The sequence below is a fragment of the Anabrus simplex genome, chromosome 2, assembly GCF_040414725.1.
Source record: "Anabrus simplex isolate iqAnaSimp1 chromosome 2, ASM4041472v1, whole genome shotgun sequence".
In the NCBI taxonomy this organism is placed as follows: Eukaryota; Metazoa; Arthropoda; class Insecta; order Orthoptera; family Tettigoniidae; genus Anabrus; species Anabrus simplex.
This window is the reverse complement of record NC_090266.1, coordinates 996,675,500-996,694,131: the sequence shown is the minus strand read 5'-3', so window position 1 is coordinate 996,694,131 and position 18,632 is coordinate 996,675,500. Positions and strand designations below refer to the sequence as shown.

Below are 18,632 nucleotides of genomic sequence, written 5' to 3'. Positions count from 1 at the left end.
AGCGGGCTACTGTACATCTCGGGTAGCCTATACAAAATATGACGATTTAAAAAATCCTCAGCTGATAGAAAAATACACATTTTCAAAAATGACTGAGCGAGTTGCCGTGCGGTTAGTATCGCGTAGCTATGCGCTTGCATACGGGGGAGGGTGGGTTCGAATCCCACCGTCGGCAGCCGTTAAGATGGTTTTCCGTAGTTTCCCCATTTTCACACCACGAAATGCTGGGACTGTACCTTAATTCAGACCATGGTTGCTACCTTCCTAATCCTAACCTTTCCCACCCTGCGTCGTCGGAAACCTTCGATGTATTAGAGTCACTAGCATTTTTTCTAAGAAAGGAGTTCATAGTACGAAGACCAGATGGCAGCTGCGAGCAGTGAATGCTGTTGTTGCTGTCTTACCAGCACATAGGCCTACTACACAGATGCAGTAGAAGCGGTGACTAATGTGCCGTGAATCGGATCACTATCGATTCAGTAACGTGAATGGAATCAAATGAATCGATTCAGTAAAATGAATCGAATGTCCCATCACTACAGGGGACATTCTACGTTTACGGGCATTGATTTAAAACGGGTTTCTGCTAGGGAAGAAGACAACAGGCTAGTCGAAACGTTACGCCTACTGTAGAACCCGTGCATAAACTCGGCGGAGCTCATAGAGGCGATCAATTTTCCTGGATTTCCATACACGGTCATTAAACAATTATGAGAAGCTGCACTCCACTGCAGAAAAGCTGCTACCGAGCTCGATAGCTGCAGTCGCTTAAGTACGGCCAGTATCCAGTAATCGGGAGATAGTGGGTTCGAGTCCCACTGTCGGCAGCCTTGAAGATGGTTTTCCGTGGTTTCCCATTTTCACACCAGGCAAATGCCGGGGCTGTACCATAATTAAGGCCACGGCCGCTTCCTTCCAACTCCTAGGCCTTTCCTATCCCATCGTCGCCATAAGACCTATCTGTGTCAGTGCGACGTAAAGCAAATAGCAAAAAAAAAAAAGAAAAAAAAAGCTGCTGACAGAGAGTCTCTCTCCGATGAGCAGATGGTCGATCGGTACGCCATTACCGAGATGGAAATATATCGTAATTTGGATCATGTGATCCAACGAGATTTCTTTCTGTTCGGCTGAGGTCCGGCTGGCTCATGTTTACAGGCTAAGAGGAGACCGATACGACAAACATATGTAGCCCAATGTTCACGCAGTGGTCGCATATCTGTGTCGTGTAGGGGCTTGATATCATGTGATGGGGCTGGAGTGTTTCATCCGATAGACGACCGTCTCACATCAGATCAATAATTGGACCTTGTACGGAATACTATGGTTTTGAGTATGCGAGAACGCTGTCTACATGAGGTAACACAGTCCATCCAAGAAAATTCCCCAATCCACAGCGGTCGTGTTCAAGACTAATTTTCTGGGCAGGACTTCACTGAACTGTTCAACTGAGTGCCTCGAACTCCAGACTTGAACCCCATTGAACATGTGTGGGCAAGGTGGAAACGCCATATAAATAAACACTGGCCTTCCCCACGTTTGCATGATGCTTTGTGGGGCGTTATATTTATTCGACGCATGGGAGGATATCGCCCTCGACGAGGAATATTTTCGAAAACTTGTTGAGTGTATTCCACGTCGGCTCCGACAAATTGTTCAAGCCGATGGATAGTGGATGAGCTATTAAGTCTAAAACAGTCCTTTTCAGGACTAACATAATTAAAAGAATAATGCCAGATTTCGCAATAAATAACAAGTACACACGTATTTGGATAACCCAACACTAAATGTCTTTAAAAAAAAGTCAAGCACAGAGCTGGACTTTCATCCTGGTTCTCACCTTGACAGGAGGGTACGCTTCCTCGGAGCTAACCGGCACTCTCATTAACGCGCTTAATACTGTAAAGCATTTCCCACTGTGCATGGCACGTAGCACATTTACACCTCTATAACAGTCCTTCGAGGGGCCAGAGATAATAAACTACGCGCTCATAACAAGAATTCGGAGTGGAAATTCTGAGACTTAGTATGGTGCAGTTACACAATAGAATGACTGAGACCGGTAAAAACAAAACAAAAACAAAAGAATTGGCCGATACCAGTAACACTGACACACCGTGAAGTTTCTTCACATCGAAGCTTCACTTGCTGGGCGTATCCCTGACTTCGTATATTTAACCATTATGGTTGTTTCTCGTCCATTTCGTAGTATTCTTTTATGTTATTCTGATATGCGGACAGTTGTATAGTGTACTGGCGGTCGCATTTCGTCAGGAACGTGTCGTTTAGCAAGAAGCGATAGAGGACTTAAACATTTTTCTTGCGGCGAAGTTTGATTTTTCAACTGTACATATACTGAACCCATCATTTTGAGGCGCTTAAATATGTGGTGATTGCTAAATCGATTAGCAGTGCTCTACGATAAAAACATTACACTTGCGTATCATGTTCCGGTACACTCGCTCACAAAACATCTGAAACAATGTAAGCTCATTGGTGGAGGTGGTAATTTAGCGACTGAATGGTACGTTTTCTGACGCTGGTTCCTACACAAAATGTTATGCACTCTGCTTCACCTGCAACAAAGCGTGTGCTAAGAACTTAGATACATCCTGTTTGTAGGGATCTGCGGGTTGCACTTTCAAGGAGTTAGTTCCTTCGACACCACTCCCTCCACAGGCAGTTTAACTAGGTGGGGGGGCGTGGCTTGATGCTGCTGTGTATTTTTGCGGAAACTACTCCACTATCAAAACATCGTTAACGGCTTTAACAAAGATGTTGCCTCTTCTGTCAAGATTGCGCAAGAATTGTTTTCCAGCAGTTTGTCCGAAAGTCTGGTATATATTAAGTCGAACATTGGAGTTACATCGAGTGCAATTACTTGTTCAGAAGCTGCTAGCTTAGAGATTCATGCAAGTATTGTTCTGAACAATCATATAGAATAGTTGGCGACAGTGTAAAACAGAAACGGTTATGTGAACAAATTGGATCCACGGAATGTCACTATAATATTTGTCCCAAATGGAAGATAATAATTGCTTTTACTCACATAAAGTGTAAAATCTGCGGTAAATTAAGAAATACCGTCGTTACTAGAGAAATATGTATACGTATTTACGGACTGAAGACAGGACTCCCTTATGTTGCACTCCGCTGCGCGTGCCGTCTTTTGTTTCTTTTTGAGGTTCAGGGCTAGCAGCGACGAACGGGAGTACCATATCTGTTAATTCTCATTATCTTTGTCCATGTGACTAGCGCGGGCAGTTCACACAACAAAATAGCATGATCCCTTGACCAGTAAATATATTAATTTTGTTGTTGACCGAGCTCGATAGCTGCAGTCGCTTAAGTGCGGCCAGTATCCAGTAACCGGGAGATAGTGGGTTCCCATTTTCACTCCAGGCAAATGCTGGGGCTGTACCTTAATTAAGGCCACGGCTGCTTCCTTCCAGTTCCTAGGCGTTTCCTATCCCATCGTCGCCATAAGACCTATCTGTGTCGATGCGACGTAAAGCAAATAGCAATTTTTTGTTGGAAGGAAAATAGCATGATCCCTGGACCAATACATATATCATTTAATGAATGAGTTAAGGCACAAAACGAATGAACAACATGAAGAAAACGACACCTAATTAATTCAAACAACTTCAGTGATCAAAGACATCACAAATGAAAGTGTTAGACGAACAAAACACATGCGGAAACGCTGCGACGTAGCAGAAAAAAATAGTTGTAAGGTAGTAAAGTGTGTATCCATATATTATTCTCTACAAGTAAAATATTTCGTAGTATTTCTTAATTTACCGCAGATCTTACACTTTATTTGAGTAAAAGCAATTATTATCTTCCATTTGGGACAAATATTATAGTGACATTTCGTGGATCCAATTTGTTCACATAACCGTTTCTGTTTTACACTGTCGCCAACTATTCTATATGATTGTTCAGAACAATACTTGCATGAATCTCTAAGCTAGCAGCTTCTGAACAAGTAATTGCACTCGATGTAACTCCAATGTTCGACTTAATATATACCAGACTTTCTGGCAAACTACTGGAAAACAATTCTTGCGCAATCTTGACAGAAGAGGCAACGTCTTTGTTGAAGGCTGAAATGATAGCGGTCTCGACCATGACTTCATTATCATCGCGCTCAACCACTGTAAGAGAGAATGACCCATATTTTCGTCAATATTGGCCCTATTAAGTTAAACTACGTCAGTAGTCATGTAGACACTGTCAAAAGAAGACTTAATATACTTTGCACTAAAATATACACGGACATTAAATTTGAACGCAAGAAATTAAGACGAAAGAAGGCAACTGTTTCATATAAAGATTTATGGCCTACCCTTTTATTGAAATATTATACGATTCGTTTTTCTTAATAGTATTATGGGAAATGGGATAGAAATTAAAAGGGATAAAATGACGTATAAAAATACGAGACAGAAACGGTGCTCAATCAATCAATACTGATCTGCATTTAGGGCAGTCGCCCAGGTGGCAGATTCCCTATCTGTTGCTTTCCGAGCGTTTTCTTAAATGATTTCAAAGAAATTGGAAATTTATTGAACATCTCCCTTGGTAAGTTATTCCATTCCCTAACTCCCCTTCATATACACGAATATTTGCCCCAATTTGTCCTCTTGAATTCCAACTTTATCTTCATATTGTGATGTTTCCTACTTTTAAAGGCGCCACTCAAACTTATTCATCTACTAATGTCATTCCACGCCATCTCTCCGCTGACAGCTCGGAACATACCACTTAGTCGAGCAGCTCGTCTTCTTTCTCCCAATTCTTTCCAGCCCAAATTTTGCAATATTTTTGTAACGCTACTATTTTGTCGGAAATCACCCAGAACAAATCGAGCTGATTTTCTTTGGATTTTTTCCAGTTCTTGAATCAGGTAATCCTGGTGAGGATCCCATACACTGGAACCATACTCTAGTTGGGGTCTTACCAGAGACGTATATACCCTCTCCTTTACATCCTTACTACAACCCCTAAACACCCTCATAACCATGTGCAGAGATCTGTACCCTTTATTTACAATCCCATTTATGTGCTTACATTTGATAGACATGTAAATGAAGAATATTATTCACAGTCCCCAAAAATAACGGTAGGTAATAATAAAAATAATATATTCTCATAATATCACAGTAAAATACCATAAAAGAAACAGGAGTGCATTTTGTAAAAAAAAAAGTTTAAAAAAATGAACGCTTCCTGCATACGAAACTAAATTTATTTGTATAAACTTAAACAGCGCACTCGTTTTCTATAAAAATAATAATTTTCTAGCAATTCAAATGACTAGAGGAAACGAATTAGGGGAAAACGGAAAGAATGGTTCTTCATTACTTTGTTAATGGCAAGGGTCTTCGGAAAACCGTTTCTATGGAATGACTGTCAGCGCTGATCAAACAAATGCCACACGTCGTGGGGCGGGATTACATCGTGCAAAGTTTTTCACAAGTAAATTACAGTTAATTGTTTTCCTCGGCCGGCCCCGTGGTGTAGGGGTAGCGTGCCTGCCTCTCACCCGGAGGTCCCGGGTTCGATTCCTGGCCAGGTCAGGGATTTTTACCTGGACCTGAGGGCTGGTTCGAGGTCCACTCAGCCTACGTGATTAGAATTGAGGAGCTATCTGATGGCGAGATAGCGGCCCCGGTCTAGAAAGCCAAGAATAACGACCGAGAGGATTCGTCGTGCTGACTACATGACACCTCGTAATCTGCAGGCCTTCGGGCTGAGCAGCGGTCACTTGGTACGCCAAGGCTCTTCAAGGGCTATAGTGCCATGGGGTTTGTTTTTGGTTTGGTTTGTTTTCCTCGTTAGGAGAAGCCAGTACAGCTAGAATATTTAACCATAGAAACATCTTAATCGGTTCCCGAGAAAATGTTATACCGGGCGAGTTGGCCGTGCGCGTAGAGGCGCGCGGCTGTGAGCTTGCATCCGGGAGATAGTAGGTTCGAATCCCACTATCGGCAGCCCTGAAGATGGTTTTCCGTGGTTTCCCATTTTCACACCAGGCAAATGCTGGGGCTGTACCTTAATTAAGGCCACGGCCGCTTCCTTCCAACTCCTAGGCCTTTCCTATTCCATCGTCGCCATAAGACCTATCTGTGTCGGTGCGACGTAAAGCCCCTAGCAAAAAAAAAAAAAAAAAAAAAAAAATGTTATTGGGAGTGACCTCTGAGTGCGTAACGGGACAGGCCACGGGACGACGAACACAGGTGACGTTGTCGTTGTTACCTCTCCTTCATCCTCAGGGTTGGCCAAAGTCTTCGCCCAAACGTTACATGTTTCCTTTTCCACCCGGAATTCTTGTGATCGCAATTGTACAACTAAATATAATTTCCTCTTTTAAGGTTACAATAAGGAATTTCGTTGTCAGATATGTTTGATTGCACGACAATAGGACGGAGGGGGAGGGATCAGTGATGTTCCGCATTGTCCTTTTAAAAACCTGCAACACTATTTATCTTGCCATTACTGAACTGGATTGTCACTGTCAGCTACCAGCGAGCACGTGGCTTGCTGATATAATGCATACTACTAGGCAGAGTTCTGTTCGTCGCGATGTGTTGTGCGTGGCGCTTTGTGTGTTATGATGATAAGCCAACTCACCAGAACAGAGCTAATACGAACTGCGAGAGTACGATGGACGCCTCTGGCTGCAAGGTGTTGCAGCAGTTGTTACCTGTTACGAGACTCAACAAGATAGTGACGTCTGTACTTTAGAGCACATGGATCTGAGATATACGTTTCCTCTTTGCACCAGGAGTTCTCAGTACAATAAACGTTAACTATAAAATTGAAAAAAATAATGCATTAAATTGAAGAGAACCTGACTAAAATTTCCTAATATCTATGGAATGCATAATCCAGTCCGAGTAACGCCTTAGCGGAAGTGTCTGGTATGAAGGGGGTGACAAAGAAACATTTATGAAGAGGGTATACAGAAATTGCCAAAAATATCAATGATCGATACTGAACCCCCTAGTAAGGATATGAACAACAAGAGACTACGAAGCTAAGGTTGGTGAAGAAAATAAAACAATGCTCTGCGTCAATTTGAATTCTAGATTGATTGAAACCAATGCCAATAGTTACAAAAACAACATTAACACAAGGGTAGTCACCAAGTGTCTGATTAACCACAGTGCTATGAAGAACTCCTGTCTCATCGTGCATATATTTTTCCTCCCATAAAGCAATAATATCCACCAGTCAACATCATATCAGGAGTTGGCCCAAATTGAGGTTTCGAACTCCTGCGGAGGTCTAAAAGGTGAGCTGGTGGGCTCATGAGGAGGGCTTCATCACTGATGAGCACTATTCGGCGCAGTAATCTAGCAGGATAATTCTAAGAAATCCCCACGATTTTATGATTAGCAATTTGTCTAATATTTATTATTCATATTACGATAACAGTTCAGCTCTGCACCACCGGAAGGAAACAGCTAAAAATACATCCGCGCGGTGAAGGGTGCAATATGCGGAGAATGGGCAAATGTGTTCTTGCATGAACCTTAAACAGATCAATGCTCAGTAGGCCTACATGAGTTTTCAGAGAACTGGAAGCAACTTAGATCATCTCCGCTTAATTATTTAAAGGAAAATTATCCAGTAACCTTTGGTATTGTGTGTCTGAACTAGTAATGATCTGGGACTAGGATTCAGATAAGCATCCTGTAACTGGATATAAAGTTGTATCACTGAATTTTTCTGCTGTTAATGAGGAATATTCTGGGAATAAAGACAGGTACAAGATTGTAGGCAAAAACGAACATGTCAGAGCACCCAAAACTTGCTCGGCAGTCCTATTACGAAATTCTTAGCTATGGACATGGGTTAGTATTCTAGGATAAGAACTATGAATTTTGGCGCTTTTTATCTGCTAAAATAACTGTTGTTCTACATAAGGGGTCTAGAAAAGGAGATTCATACCCTTCAAAGGATAAATATATCGGTACTTGGTAAAGTGCTGCCGAAAGTGGTACACAAGTCATCCTCAGTGACTGGAGCCAGCTCAGGGACTCCGACGTAACCACTAGTTTTAAATCTCTTCAATCTCAATTAGCGTGATCCAAAGGTACTGTGTGCCTTGTCTTTGCTTCTCGCGTTAGATAGGACATGCCATAAGTCAACTCCAACCAACACACTTGGAAGAGGAGCTTTCAAAATACGTGCGTAATCCTTACAATTGAACCACTTAATTGACCCTTAATTTGATGGACGAGGTTTTGAAGAGGTCTGTCACACCCTTTTGCATTCATGAAAAAAAGTTAAATACGAGGAAATGTTCGTTGTTATGAGGTAAACTACTTTTCCTGACTGATTAGATTTAGGAATCATGAGAGTTGTTTCAGTCCTCTCCTCGCAATGAAATTTTGGGAACGCAACCAGAGGAATAATGTTTGATACTATATTATGATGACGTAATGATTTTAGGATGCTTATATGGAGGTTTTGATAGATGAATCGAAGAGTCTAGTGGTCGTGAATTTCTCCTCTGAACAAAATGTGTTCGTTGAAGTCCATCATGACTTCCTACTGGAACAAATGAACATTAACGGATGTAAATAAATAAATAAATAAATAAATAAATAAATAAATAAATAAATAAATAAAAATAAATAAATAAATAAATAAACTTTTAATGGCAGTTCTAACGCTAACAATCTTAAGAAACGCCTGAGTATAGGAATTTGTTTTGCAAAAAATTCTTTAACATGTCAACGATACAGACTTGTAATTAAAAACCCTCAAATGCCACCGACTTCAGTCAGAAAAGATCCCGTTATGCAGAAAAAAAGAAAGCAAAGGACAAATGACTGAAACATTAAGGTCAGCAGGCAGTAATGACTTTTATGTAAAGTGGAGGGTTATGTGGGCTCCAGGAGCAGAACCGTCGTCTGCTTTCTCATTTGCAGCTGAAGGCGTCACAGTTGAGGATTATTTTGCTTTATCTACTATTGGAAGGAATTCGTCGGGAAGTATGATTTCGACTATTATAATGTAGACTCACTATTCACAAACAATTACTTATTTTGTGATTCAGAATACTTTTAAACCTTTCATGTTCAATTTACTTAGTGGTATGCAACCTTTATAAATATATAATTCTGCTAAAGGTAAGTTATCTCGAAATGTACATCCTACTCTATTATTTCCTTACAGCTACCGACACAGATAGGTCTTATGGCGACGATGGAATAGGAAAGGCATACCTGCCAATTTTCCAAATGACCTATCAGTGAAATCCCCGCACATCACAATACGCGGGAACCCAGTGCACCAAAATACGGTAAATGTTCAGGTTTTTCTTCACTTCAATAATAATCACGAGTTCAAGGGCATAAATATAAAACACCGGGCGGGTTGGCCATGCGGTTAGGGACGCATAGCTGTGAGATTGCATCCGGGAGATAGTGGTTTCAAACCCCGCTGTCGGCAGCCCTGAAGATGGTTTTCCGTGGTTTCCCATTTTCACACCAGGCAAATGCTGGAGCTGCACCTTAATTAAGGCCACGACTGCTTCCTTCCCATTCCCAGGTCTTTCTTATCCCATCGTCGCCGTAAGACCTATCTGTGTCGGTTCGACGTAAAACAAAATTTAAATATAAAACACTGCATGTAACCGATGCCATTATAATGGACAAAATATTTCACCTCAGTTACAGTAACAAAATGCATCAATGAAATATAATTACACAACTTAATTTGTTTATGCAGACGACAAGTTAAAACATTGAAGTAAAGAGTATGTTGCTGCACATAATTATATGCACACACGCTATTTACATTATTTAAACTATCACACGCACATCTTTAAGTCTGATTTAACAGCTGAAGTTGTGACTTGCTTTGCTTTCTTCAGAAAGTCGATAGTATATGCGTTTGTATAACATGGTTCAGAACATCTCGTCTTCAAAATGGAAATGGCTTCCATAGTTCCATTAGACATCGATAACCTGAACTGGGTCCTGTTCTTAATTAGTCTAAAAGTTCGTTCACACCCTGCATTACTGTGCGATATGGTAAGAACAGGCAAAATGAATCTAGAGATCCTGTAATATTTATGATGTTCATCAGTTCCACATATATTCAACAACTGTGCCCATATTGGATTATTTGTAGCTTGGTTACTTACAACACTACATAAGTAGTCTATCTGAAGAGCCGCGAACTGGCTTTGGAGTTCATTCACAGCATCATCTCTTGTTTCACTTTTTAACACAAAATAAGAGGAAACTTCTCCAAAAAGAAATTAACAGAAGAAAATTGTTCTTCTTCAATGGCGCCAGGTTTATCAACCTGTGCGTGTTTTAGCACATCGTTCTTAAAAGGAACTTTTTAATCATGTAGTCACAGGCTGCACAGGAATACTTTCTGAATGACGAGAAAAAATATTTGTTTTCATCTTGTAGCATCGTAAGAAAATTTGATGATTGAATGCCAATAACTAATTCTTATACATCCTTCTGATTCTGGATTGGGTGATACTGGACCTCAAGCAATGCAGTTTAGTTTAACTACACTTCGCTTGAAAAATTGGGCGAACGTCTGTTTCAATAGATCCATCATTAAGTCGAACAGTACATGGATGTGTGGGGAAGCATTCTGAAGGACTGTATTGATCTTATCGAATGATTGGATAGTCACATGTAAAAACGCGCAAAATGCTTTGTTTCGATCGGCTTTTCTTCACGATATGTATTGGGATTCACGTTTCTGAGAACAGGTGAGTCACATTTAAAAGAACATACCATTCTTTCGGCAGATGAGGAGAAGGAGAAGGAGAAGAAGAATAAGGAGAAGGAGAAGGAATCAAAAACTCTCTTCAGATGTTTGTCATCAGATCTACTGTGCCCTGCTTTGGGAATACATAAAAGGATAAACTGGCAGAAATATTTGAAGCACACTACCACCTCATCCTTAATAAAATGAAAGAAGTTGATCCCAGTGATCTAATAATCTGTCTAAACACGTGGTTAGGGATAACCATCTTGTGTACATGTGCTTCAAAAGTGGTTTTCTTATTTTCCATGCATACTTTGAAATTTTCGAAGACGTTCTTTTCTTTGGAACTCTACTCTAAGTAACATAAAATATCAACAATGGTCACATCAATTCTAACTGGTAAAGTTGGAGCAGCTTTTCCAGCATCTAAGTTAATTAGATGGCACCTGCAGCCCATGCCAAAATATCCTGATGAGCTTCTTTCAAAACTGCTATAACTCCATTTTTCTGCCCGATCATAATAGGAGCATTGTCTGAACAGAATGCCAGACAGTTCTTAATTCGCAATGTATTTAATTCCAACTGCGATAATAGCAACTTTCCTATGCTGCACCCTGTCGAACTCCATTCCAATGCTACTACCGATAGGACAGTACTTATAATATTTTCTCGAGTAGCATCACAAAAAGTAAGCGGTATGGGATACAATTTGGAATCTGCAACATTGCTTCCATCTGTCGACAACAAAAATGGACTATTCTGTACACAGGTAACATTGACCTATGTTGCAGTATGCACCATTTCGTTCAGATACACGTTGGTTTTGTGCCATTACAACCATACATATTTTTGCGATTTCTGTCGTAGGAAACATCTTTCTGAGCAAAGCTGCTGCATGGTCAGCTGCACTCAATAGAATGCTTTGTTCCACTAAAAAGTAAGTATACACTCTGCCTTGATTACATTATCTCCAGCTTTGGCAAAAAAAATCTGTTTATTTTCTGTTTTTCTCTCTTAGATTTCGAACTACCAAGATGTTTAACACACTTTACAGGATTATTCAGGTCGTTTTCGCCGCCATGTGCTATGTTAATATCACAAGAGCACACGGTACAAATCGCAAATTTGTCTCCTTTTGTATATGTCAGTATACAAGGGAAACCCAAAGAATAGGTTTCCCTAAACACCTGATGGTTATATTTTTTCGTAGATCATAAGACAAAATAAACAACGAAGACAATTTACATCATTCCACAACTACATAACCACAGCTTCGCCACGCGTGGCAATAACTATGAAGCAAATTAAGCGACGAACAAAAGGCACACGTTTTTCCGTAACACTTTGTAATTCGTGGTGAAGAACAAAATAACTATTTTTGTTACAGGAAGGTAAAGGTTATCGAACCAATCAGTGCGTTAAAGAACAAGCCAACAGTTATCCAAGAGTCAGTCTCTTTCAACACAAGCAAACAGACATCGATCGACTGGGATTCAGGACGCATCTCGTATTCGCAGTCTAAGACTAACGATCGGATGTATTAATCAAAGCAACGTATCGAATATTCACTGATCACACAGCATGTATCGACGGCCTGCGGAGGCTTGTTCTAGCGCGAATTTTAAAAAGATCTTGGTACATAAAATCGTAAAATATTACAGTTAATACATAGAACCGTAAAGCACACTACCTTTTAAGAGAAAACCGCAAAGGTTGGCAGGTATGAAAAGGGCTACGAGAAGGAAGGAATACTACGTCACCTTTATTAAGGTACAACCCCATCATTTACCTGGTGTGGAAGTGGGAAACCTAGGAAAACTCTTCAGAGCTGCCGACAGTGGGGTTCGAACCCACTATATGCTGAATACAAGCTAACAGTTACGTGACCCATACCGCTCGATTTAAATTCATAAACTGATACAAGATTGACCGTCTACCTGAGCATATAACGACCGGGAATTGCTGCGTGGTCCGTCCGCCGGCACGTCTTCATTGTTGTTGGCTGATCCTTGAGACTGTGCGACCTTGGCCGAGTTTCCAGTGAGCATAGGGGCTTCTTCAGGTCTGGAATGAGAGAAAATCCATTAGCTTAAGGAGTGACTATTTCAATATGTAGTGGGATAACACAACCTGGCTCTATTCGTTGTTTGAGTATTACTGTAAGTAGGTGTGAACGCCATGGCAAAAGCGTTTACCAGTTATGATTTAACATTGTAAAATACTGAAACCGAGCGAGTTGGCCGTGCGCGTGGAGGCGCGCGACTGAGAGCTCGCATCCGGGAGATAGTGGGTTCGAATCCCACTGTTGACAGCCCTGAAGATGGTTTTCCGTAGTTTCCCATTTTCACACCAGGCAAATGCTGGGGCTGTACCTCAATTAAGGCCACGGCCGCTTCCTTCCCACTCCTACGCCTTTCCTATCCCATCGTCGCCATAAGACCTATCCGTGTCAGTGCGACGTAAAACAAAAACAGGTAGAAAAAGGAATTGTATTCTACAGAACTAATATATTCATTCATGTCGTTATTCATTTCAGAGAGTGAATAAAGGGGATACCGTTAGTCCTGTAGGGGATGTTCAATGCCAAGACAGGGATGCGAAGCGTTACTCGTATACAAGAGCAGCCCCGTGAGCATTATACATCAGTGCAAAGACAGCAAATATGCAACACCCACAGCAATTTCTAAGAGTGGTAGAGAGACAATCAAGGACTACTCTGTGCTAATGTGGGCGTTCGATCTACGACCCATCAACAATATTCCATGAAATAATCAGCACATGTGTCAAATACTACACACTGAATGCACAACAATGAAGTGAGGTGTTAGATCATGCCTAAAGTAAAGCAAGCCATTGACTAGAATGAGTGTTATGACTAGACGTCGGATTTTAGGTGCTAAAAATGTTATTTTAGGTGCATAAAATAGGTTCTCAAATATTAAAATATATTCTCAAATATATTTTACGTAGCTTCAAATATACATATTTTAATGGGGATTTATCAATGAAAATACCATTTTTATTTTGCTAAATCGATAGTAACACTTTAGGGGGAAATATACTGTAAAACAAATTTCACTCACTTCTTTGTTGAAAACGTCACAGAATATAATTTTATCATCCGATGTGAAATGGCGAAAGTCTCCTAACCACTGTTTAATTAAAGACGACTTGGAAGCGGCACATAATGCACACACTGAAATGAGTTTTGTTTCCGGCAGCTCAACGGACACTTTTCTTCCCGCCTCGTGACACAGAATACGAGCGTGTTTACTGCGGGATGTTCTCAAGAATTTCCCGAGAGCGCTGTTTACAGTTTCCCGCTTTTAGGATTTTCTTTCAAAAATATTATTCGAGTACTGTTCAAGATAGTGAAAATAAGTCAGCAAATATTTTTTATTTCTGACAATATATAAAAACATTTCAAATCGATTTAGGGATAAAAAATGTGAATTGTAAGAATATAGGTCGTCCCCTGCCGACCATGTGACCTTGCCGCGGTGGGGAGATTTGTGCGTCCCTGCAGATAGAAGAGAATACCCTTCCCTCTGGTTGGTTCCATCACTTTCTGATTCAGCTGTCCTTCCCGGATTAAATTGTTTCACATTTGTTGGTCATTTTCTATCATTGGCATTACCTTCCCAGTTAACATCTGACAAATTGAGATCAACTGTTACATTCACGTTCCTTTCTGTCTTATTCCTCACATAGCTAAATAATTTATCAAATAATTCCGCGTCATCATCACGCCTTCCAGGTCTGTACACACCAAAAATATCAAGCTGTCTATTATATTTATAGATGAACAATGTACCTAGAATGTCATGTTCTTCATCCTCCCCTGCGAACCATGTGACCTTGCCGCGGTGCGGAGGCTTACGAGTCCCAATGAAGCAGATACCCGAGCCGCAGGTGCAACCAGATCGGATGGGTATCCGCCGAAAGACCAGACTAACGAATGGTTCATTGAAAGAGGGGTAGCAGCATTTCGGAAGTTATAAGGTCGGCAGTCTGGATGATTGACTGATATGGCCTTGTCATACTATTTAACATGGCTTAGCTGTGTTGATACTGCTACACGGCTGAAGGCAAAGGGAAACTACAGCCGAAACCAACTTCAGGGGGCATGCAGCTCTCTCTGTATGAATGATGTACTGATGATCGATACCTCCTGGGTGAAATATTCCGAAGATAAAATTGTCCTCCACTCGGATCTCCGGGTGGGGACTGCACGAGATGGGGCAATAATTAGGAAGGTGGATACTGACATTCTGCTTGCCGGAGAGTGGAAAGTTAGAAGATTGAATTGTTGTGGTAGGTTAGAGAATCTGAAAAGGGAAATGGATAGACTAAAGTAAGATGAAGTTGGTATAAGTGAAGTACGTTGGCAGGAAAAGCAGCATTTTTGGTCAGGCGATTAAACACAAATCAAACAGGGGAAATGATGGAGTTGGTTTAATAATGAATAAGAAAATATAGCAGTGGATAAGTTACTACGACCACCATAGTGAACGAGTTACTGTTGTCAAGATAGACACCACGCCAATGTCCACCACACTAATGCAGTTCTATATGCCTACTAGTTCAGCGGAGGATGAAAAATCGAAGTAATATATGAAGAGATGGAAGACTTAATACAACATGTAAAAGGTGATGAGAACCAACTTCTGATGGGAGAATGGAATGCAGTAGGTAGGCCAAGGAAGATAAGGTAATGCAGTAGGAGATTTCAGACTGAGACAAAGGAATGAGAGTCGGCCGGTTGAATTCTGCACCGATAAGACCTGGAGACACTTCATAATGATTAGGCAGAGATTCATGAACCAGGCGTTGCAGGTGCAGACGTGGATTCAAACCGCAACTTGTTGGTTATGAAATGCCATCTGAAGTAGCAGAAATTGAAGAAAGGAGTGCGAGGGATTTTTCAAGCTGTTTGTTGCACAAGAACTAAATGAAAAGGCTGGAGGAAGCACAATAGAGGAAGAATGGTCTGTCGTAAAGAATATGATCAGTAGGGCTGCTGAAGAAAGTTTAGGAAGAAAGGAAAGATCAAATAAAGAACAATGGATAACTCAGGAGATATTAGGCCTGATTGACGAACGGCGAAAGTACAAAAGTGCAAAAAATTGGGAGGGCAGAAAAGAATACAGACGATCAAAGAATGACGTAAGTAGCAAGTGCAGGACAGCTAAGGAAAAATGGATGAAAGAGAAGTGTAAGGATGTTGAAGGTTGTATTGTCGGAGGAAAGGTGGATGATGCATACAGGAGAATCAAGAAAACCTTTGTAGAAATGTAAACTACATATATCAGGATTAAGGCCACAGATGGAAACCACTTATCGGGAAAGGAGACAAGGCAGAATAATGGAAGGAACATATCCAACAATTGCATCTAGGGAAAGAAGTAGATTATATTCTTCTGGAACAAGAAGAGGCTGTTGATGCTGATGAAATGGCAGACCCAGTTTTGAGGTCAAAATTCGACAGAGCACTGAGAGACCTAAATAGGAACAAGGTACCTGGAATTGATGACACACTTTTTTACATTTGCTTTACGTCGCACCGACACAGATAGGTCTTATGGCGACGATGGTATAGTAAAGGCCTAGGAGTTGGAAGCAAGTGGCCGTGGCCTTTGCCTTGTGTGAAAATGGGAAACCACGGAAAACCATTTTCAGGGCTACCGACAGTGTGGTTCGAACAGACTACGGTATCACCAGGATGCAATCTCACAGCTGCGCGCCCCTAACCGCATGGCCAACTCGGCCGTTGACATACCCTCAGAATCACTGCCTTCCTTATGAGAAACCAGCATGGCGAGGTTATTCCATTTAGTACGTAAAATATATTATACAGGAGAAGCACTGTCTGATTTCAGACAGAATGTTATTATACCTATTCCCAAGAAAGCAGGCGCTGACAAGCGTGAAAACTACCGCACCATTAGTTGAGTATCTCACGCCTGCAAAATTGTAACACGTATTATTTACAGAAGAATGGAAATACAAGTTGAAACTGAGTTGCGCGATGGTCAGTTTGGCTTCAGAAGAAATGTAGGAACACATGAAGCAATCTTAACTTTACGTCTGATCTTAGAGGATCGAATTAAGGAAGACGAAGCCCACGTACATAGTAATCGTAGAGCTAGAAAAGGCATCCGATATTGTTGATTGGACCAAGCTATTTGAGATTCTGAAGGTGATCGGGATCAGATACAGAGAAAGAAGATTTATTTATTTATTTATTTATTTATTTATTTATTTATTTATTTATTTATTTATTTATTTATTTATTTAATTTTCATAAGTCTGTACAGAGTTATTCTCCATATTCACAGACACTATACATATGGCTACTTTAATGTATGAATGAGTTGGTAATGAATGATTCCATGACTGAATTGAATTGTCATGCATGCATGAATGAATGAACACTTCTCTCCCAGTCAAGGATAACCGCCAACTGAGGAGAGAGCATTCGATTCGCTGAATAAATGCATGGATGTGTTTATGCATAGCTACTGCCCGGTCGTGTTATCCACCCCTGGTGAGAAAAGGAGCCACCTTCCCAGGGATAACACGCCCGGCCCTGAAAGGAGAATTATCTATTACCTGTACAAAAATCAGTCTAACAGTTAGAAGAATCTAGGGCTTTGTAAAAGGAGTGAGGCAAGGCTGCAATTTGCCCATCTCCATTTCAGTGTTTACATAGAGCAGGCGATAAAGGAAATGAAATAATAATTTGGACAGGGAATTACAATCCATGGAGAGGAAATAAAAACTTTGAAATTTACCGATGATATTACTATTTTATCAGAGTCTGCAGAAGATCGGCAGATATTGCTGAATGGTATGGACACAATGCGAAGTGCACTACATAAACACAACACTAAGGCACAATTTGGATGAAAAGTTTCACAGTGAAGACCTACCTGATGTTTAAAACTCCATCTAGACAGTGCGTAAAATTGTGGGATACACGAAACAGTCCGGTTTGGCGGCAGGATTAGAAACAAAATTATATCAGGATATCGAAATTGGATGGAATAGCAACGGTACGGTGTTGGATTCATTCGATTGGCAACAAAATTATTTTGGAAACTTACTGTTGGAGAAAAATAAGCAGGAAGTGAATTTCGTATCTAGCTAATTTAATGGCAAAACAATTTTCTGAAATGTTTCAAAGACGCCAAAAATGACCTGGAGGGTGAAAATGAACCGACCATACCTTTCGTAATACCAGGGACTTTTAGTTCATTAGATGCAAGCCAAAGTCAAGATAAAAGTGGAACAATGAAGATACTGAAGGAGAAAGTTGTTAATGTACTGCACGATTTCCACTTCATGAATGACTTTCTTCATGCATGTTTCAAAGAACTACCGGATGACGAAAAAAGAAAATTTACCTAAGTTGCGAAAGAAATCGTATCCGCATTCACGCCATTGCAAGAGCAAGTGAAAGGAATTTTAACAGCGTAGGCCCTAGCACATCAGTGAGACACAGCTGTAGAGATCCAGATCATTCACAATAATAAGATGGACGTGCGAGTGATTTGATGAAAACTGTCAGTTCTTAATTCAAAAACGAAATTAGATGTCATAGAATCTGTTGGATGTAAATGGCTTATAGGTCTGCCTTAAGTTGGTGTGTACTGTTTTGTGTTTACAAAATCGTGATACAAAAAGTTAACTTTTCTTTCCAGGCACATCGCTGCCTTATCTACTTTCTCTAGGTACTGCTGCACTAAAATAAATAATACTATTATTTCTCGAAAGTACTTTATATTTTTAATTTTAAGTAAATTTCCTGCGCTACATTTCGATATCTTGAAGAATGTTATTTCTTCCATTGAACAATCATTAAATGACTTCAAAAA

At 40.5% G+C, this 18,632-nt stretch overlaps 1 protein-coding gene across 1 annotated transcript in view; it reads right to left on the bottom strand.

Annotated features, from left to right (window-relative positions):
• Window positions 1-18,632, bottom strand: part of LOC136863238 (facilitated trehalose transporter Tret1-2 homolog) — a 426,910-nt gene that overhangs the window by 262,811 nt on the left and 145,467 nt on the right. The window contains exon 2 of the mRNA XM_068225885.1: window positions 12,693-12,819. Coding sequence (XP_068081986.1) covers window positions 12,693-12,819 — 127 coding nt within the window. The remainder of the gene's footprint in view (window positions 1-12,692; window positions 12,820-18,632) is intronic.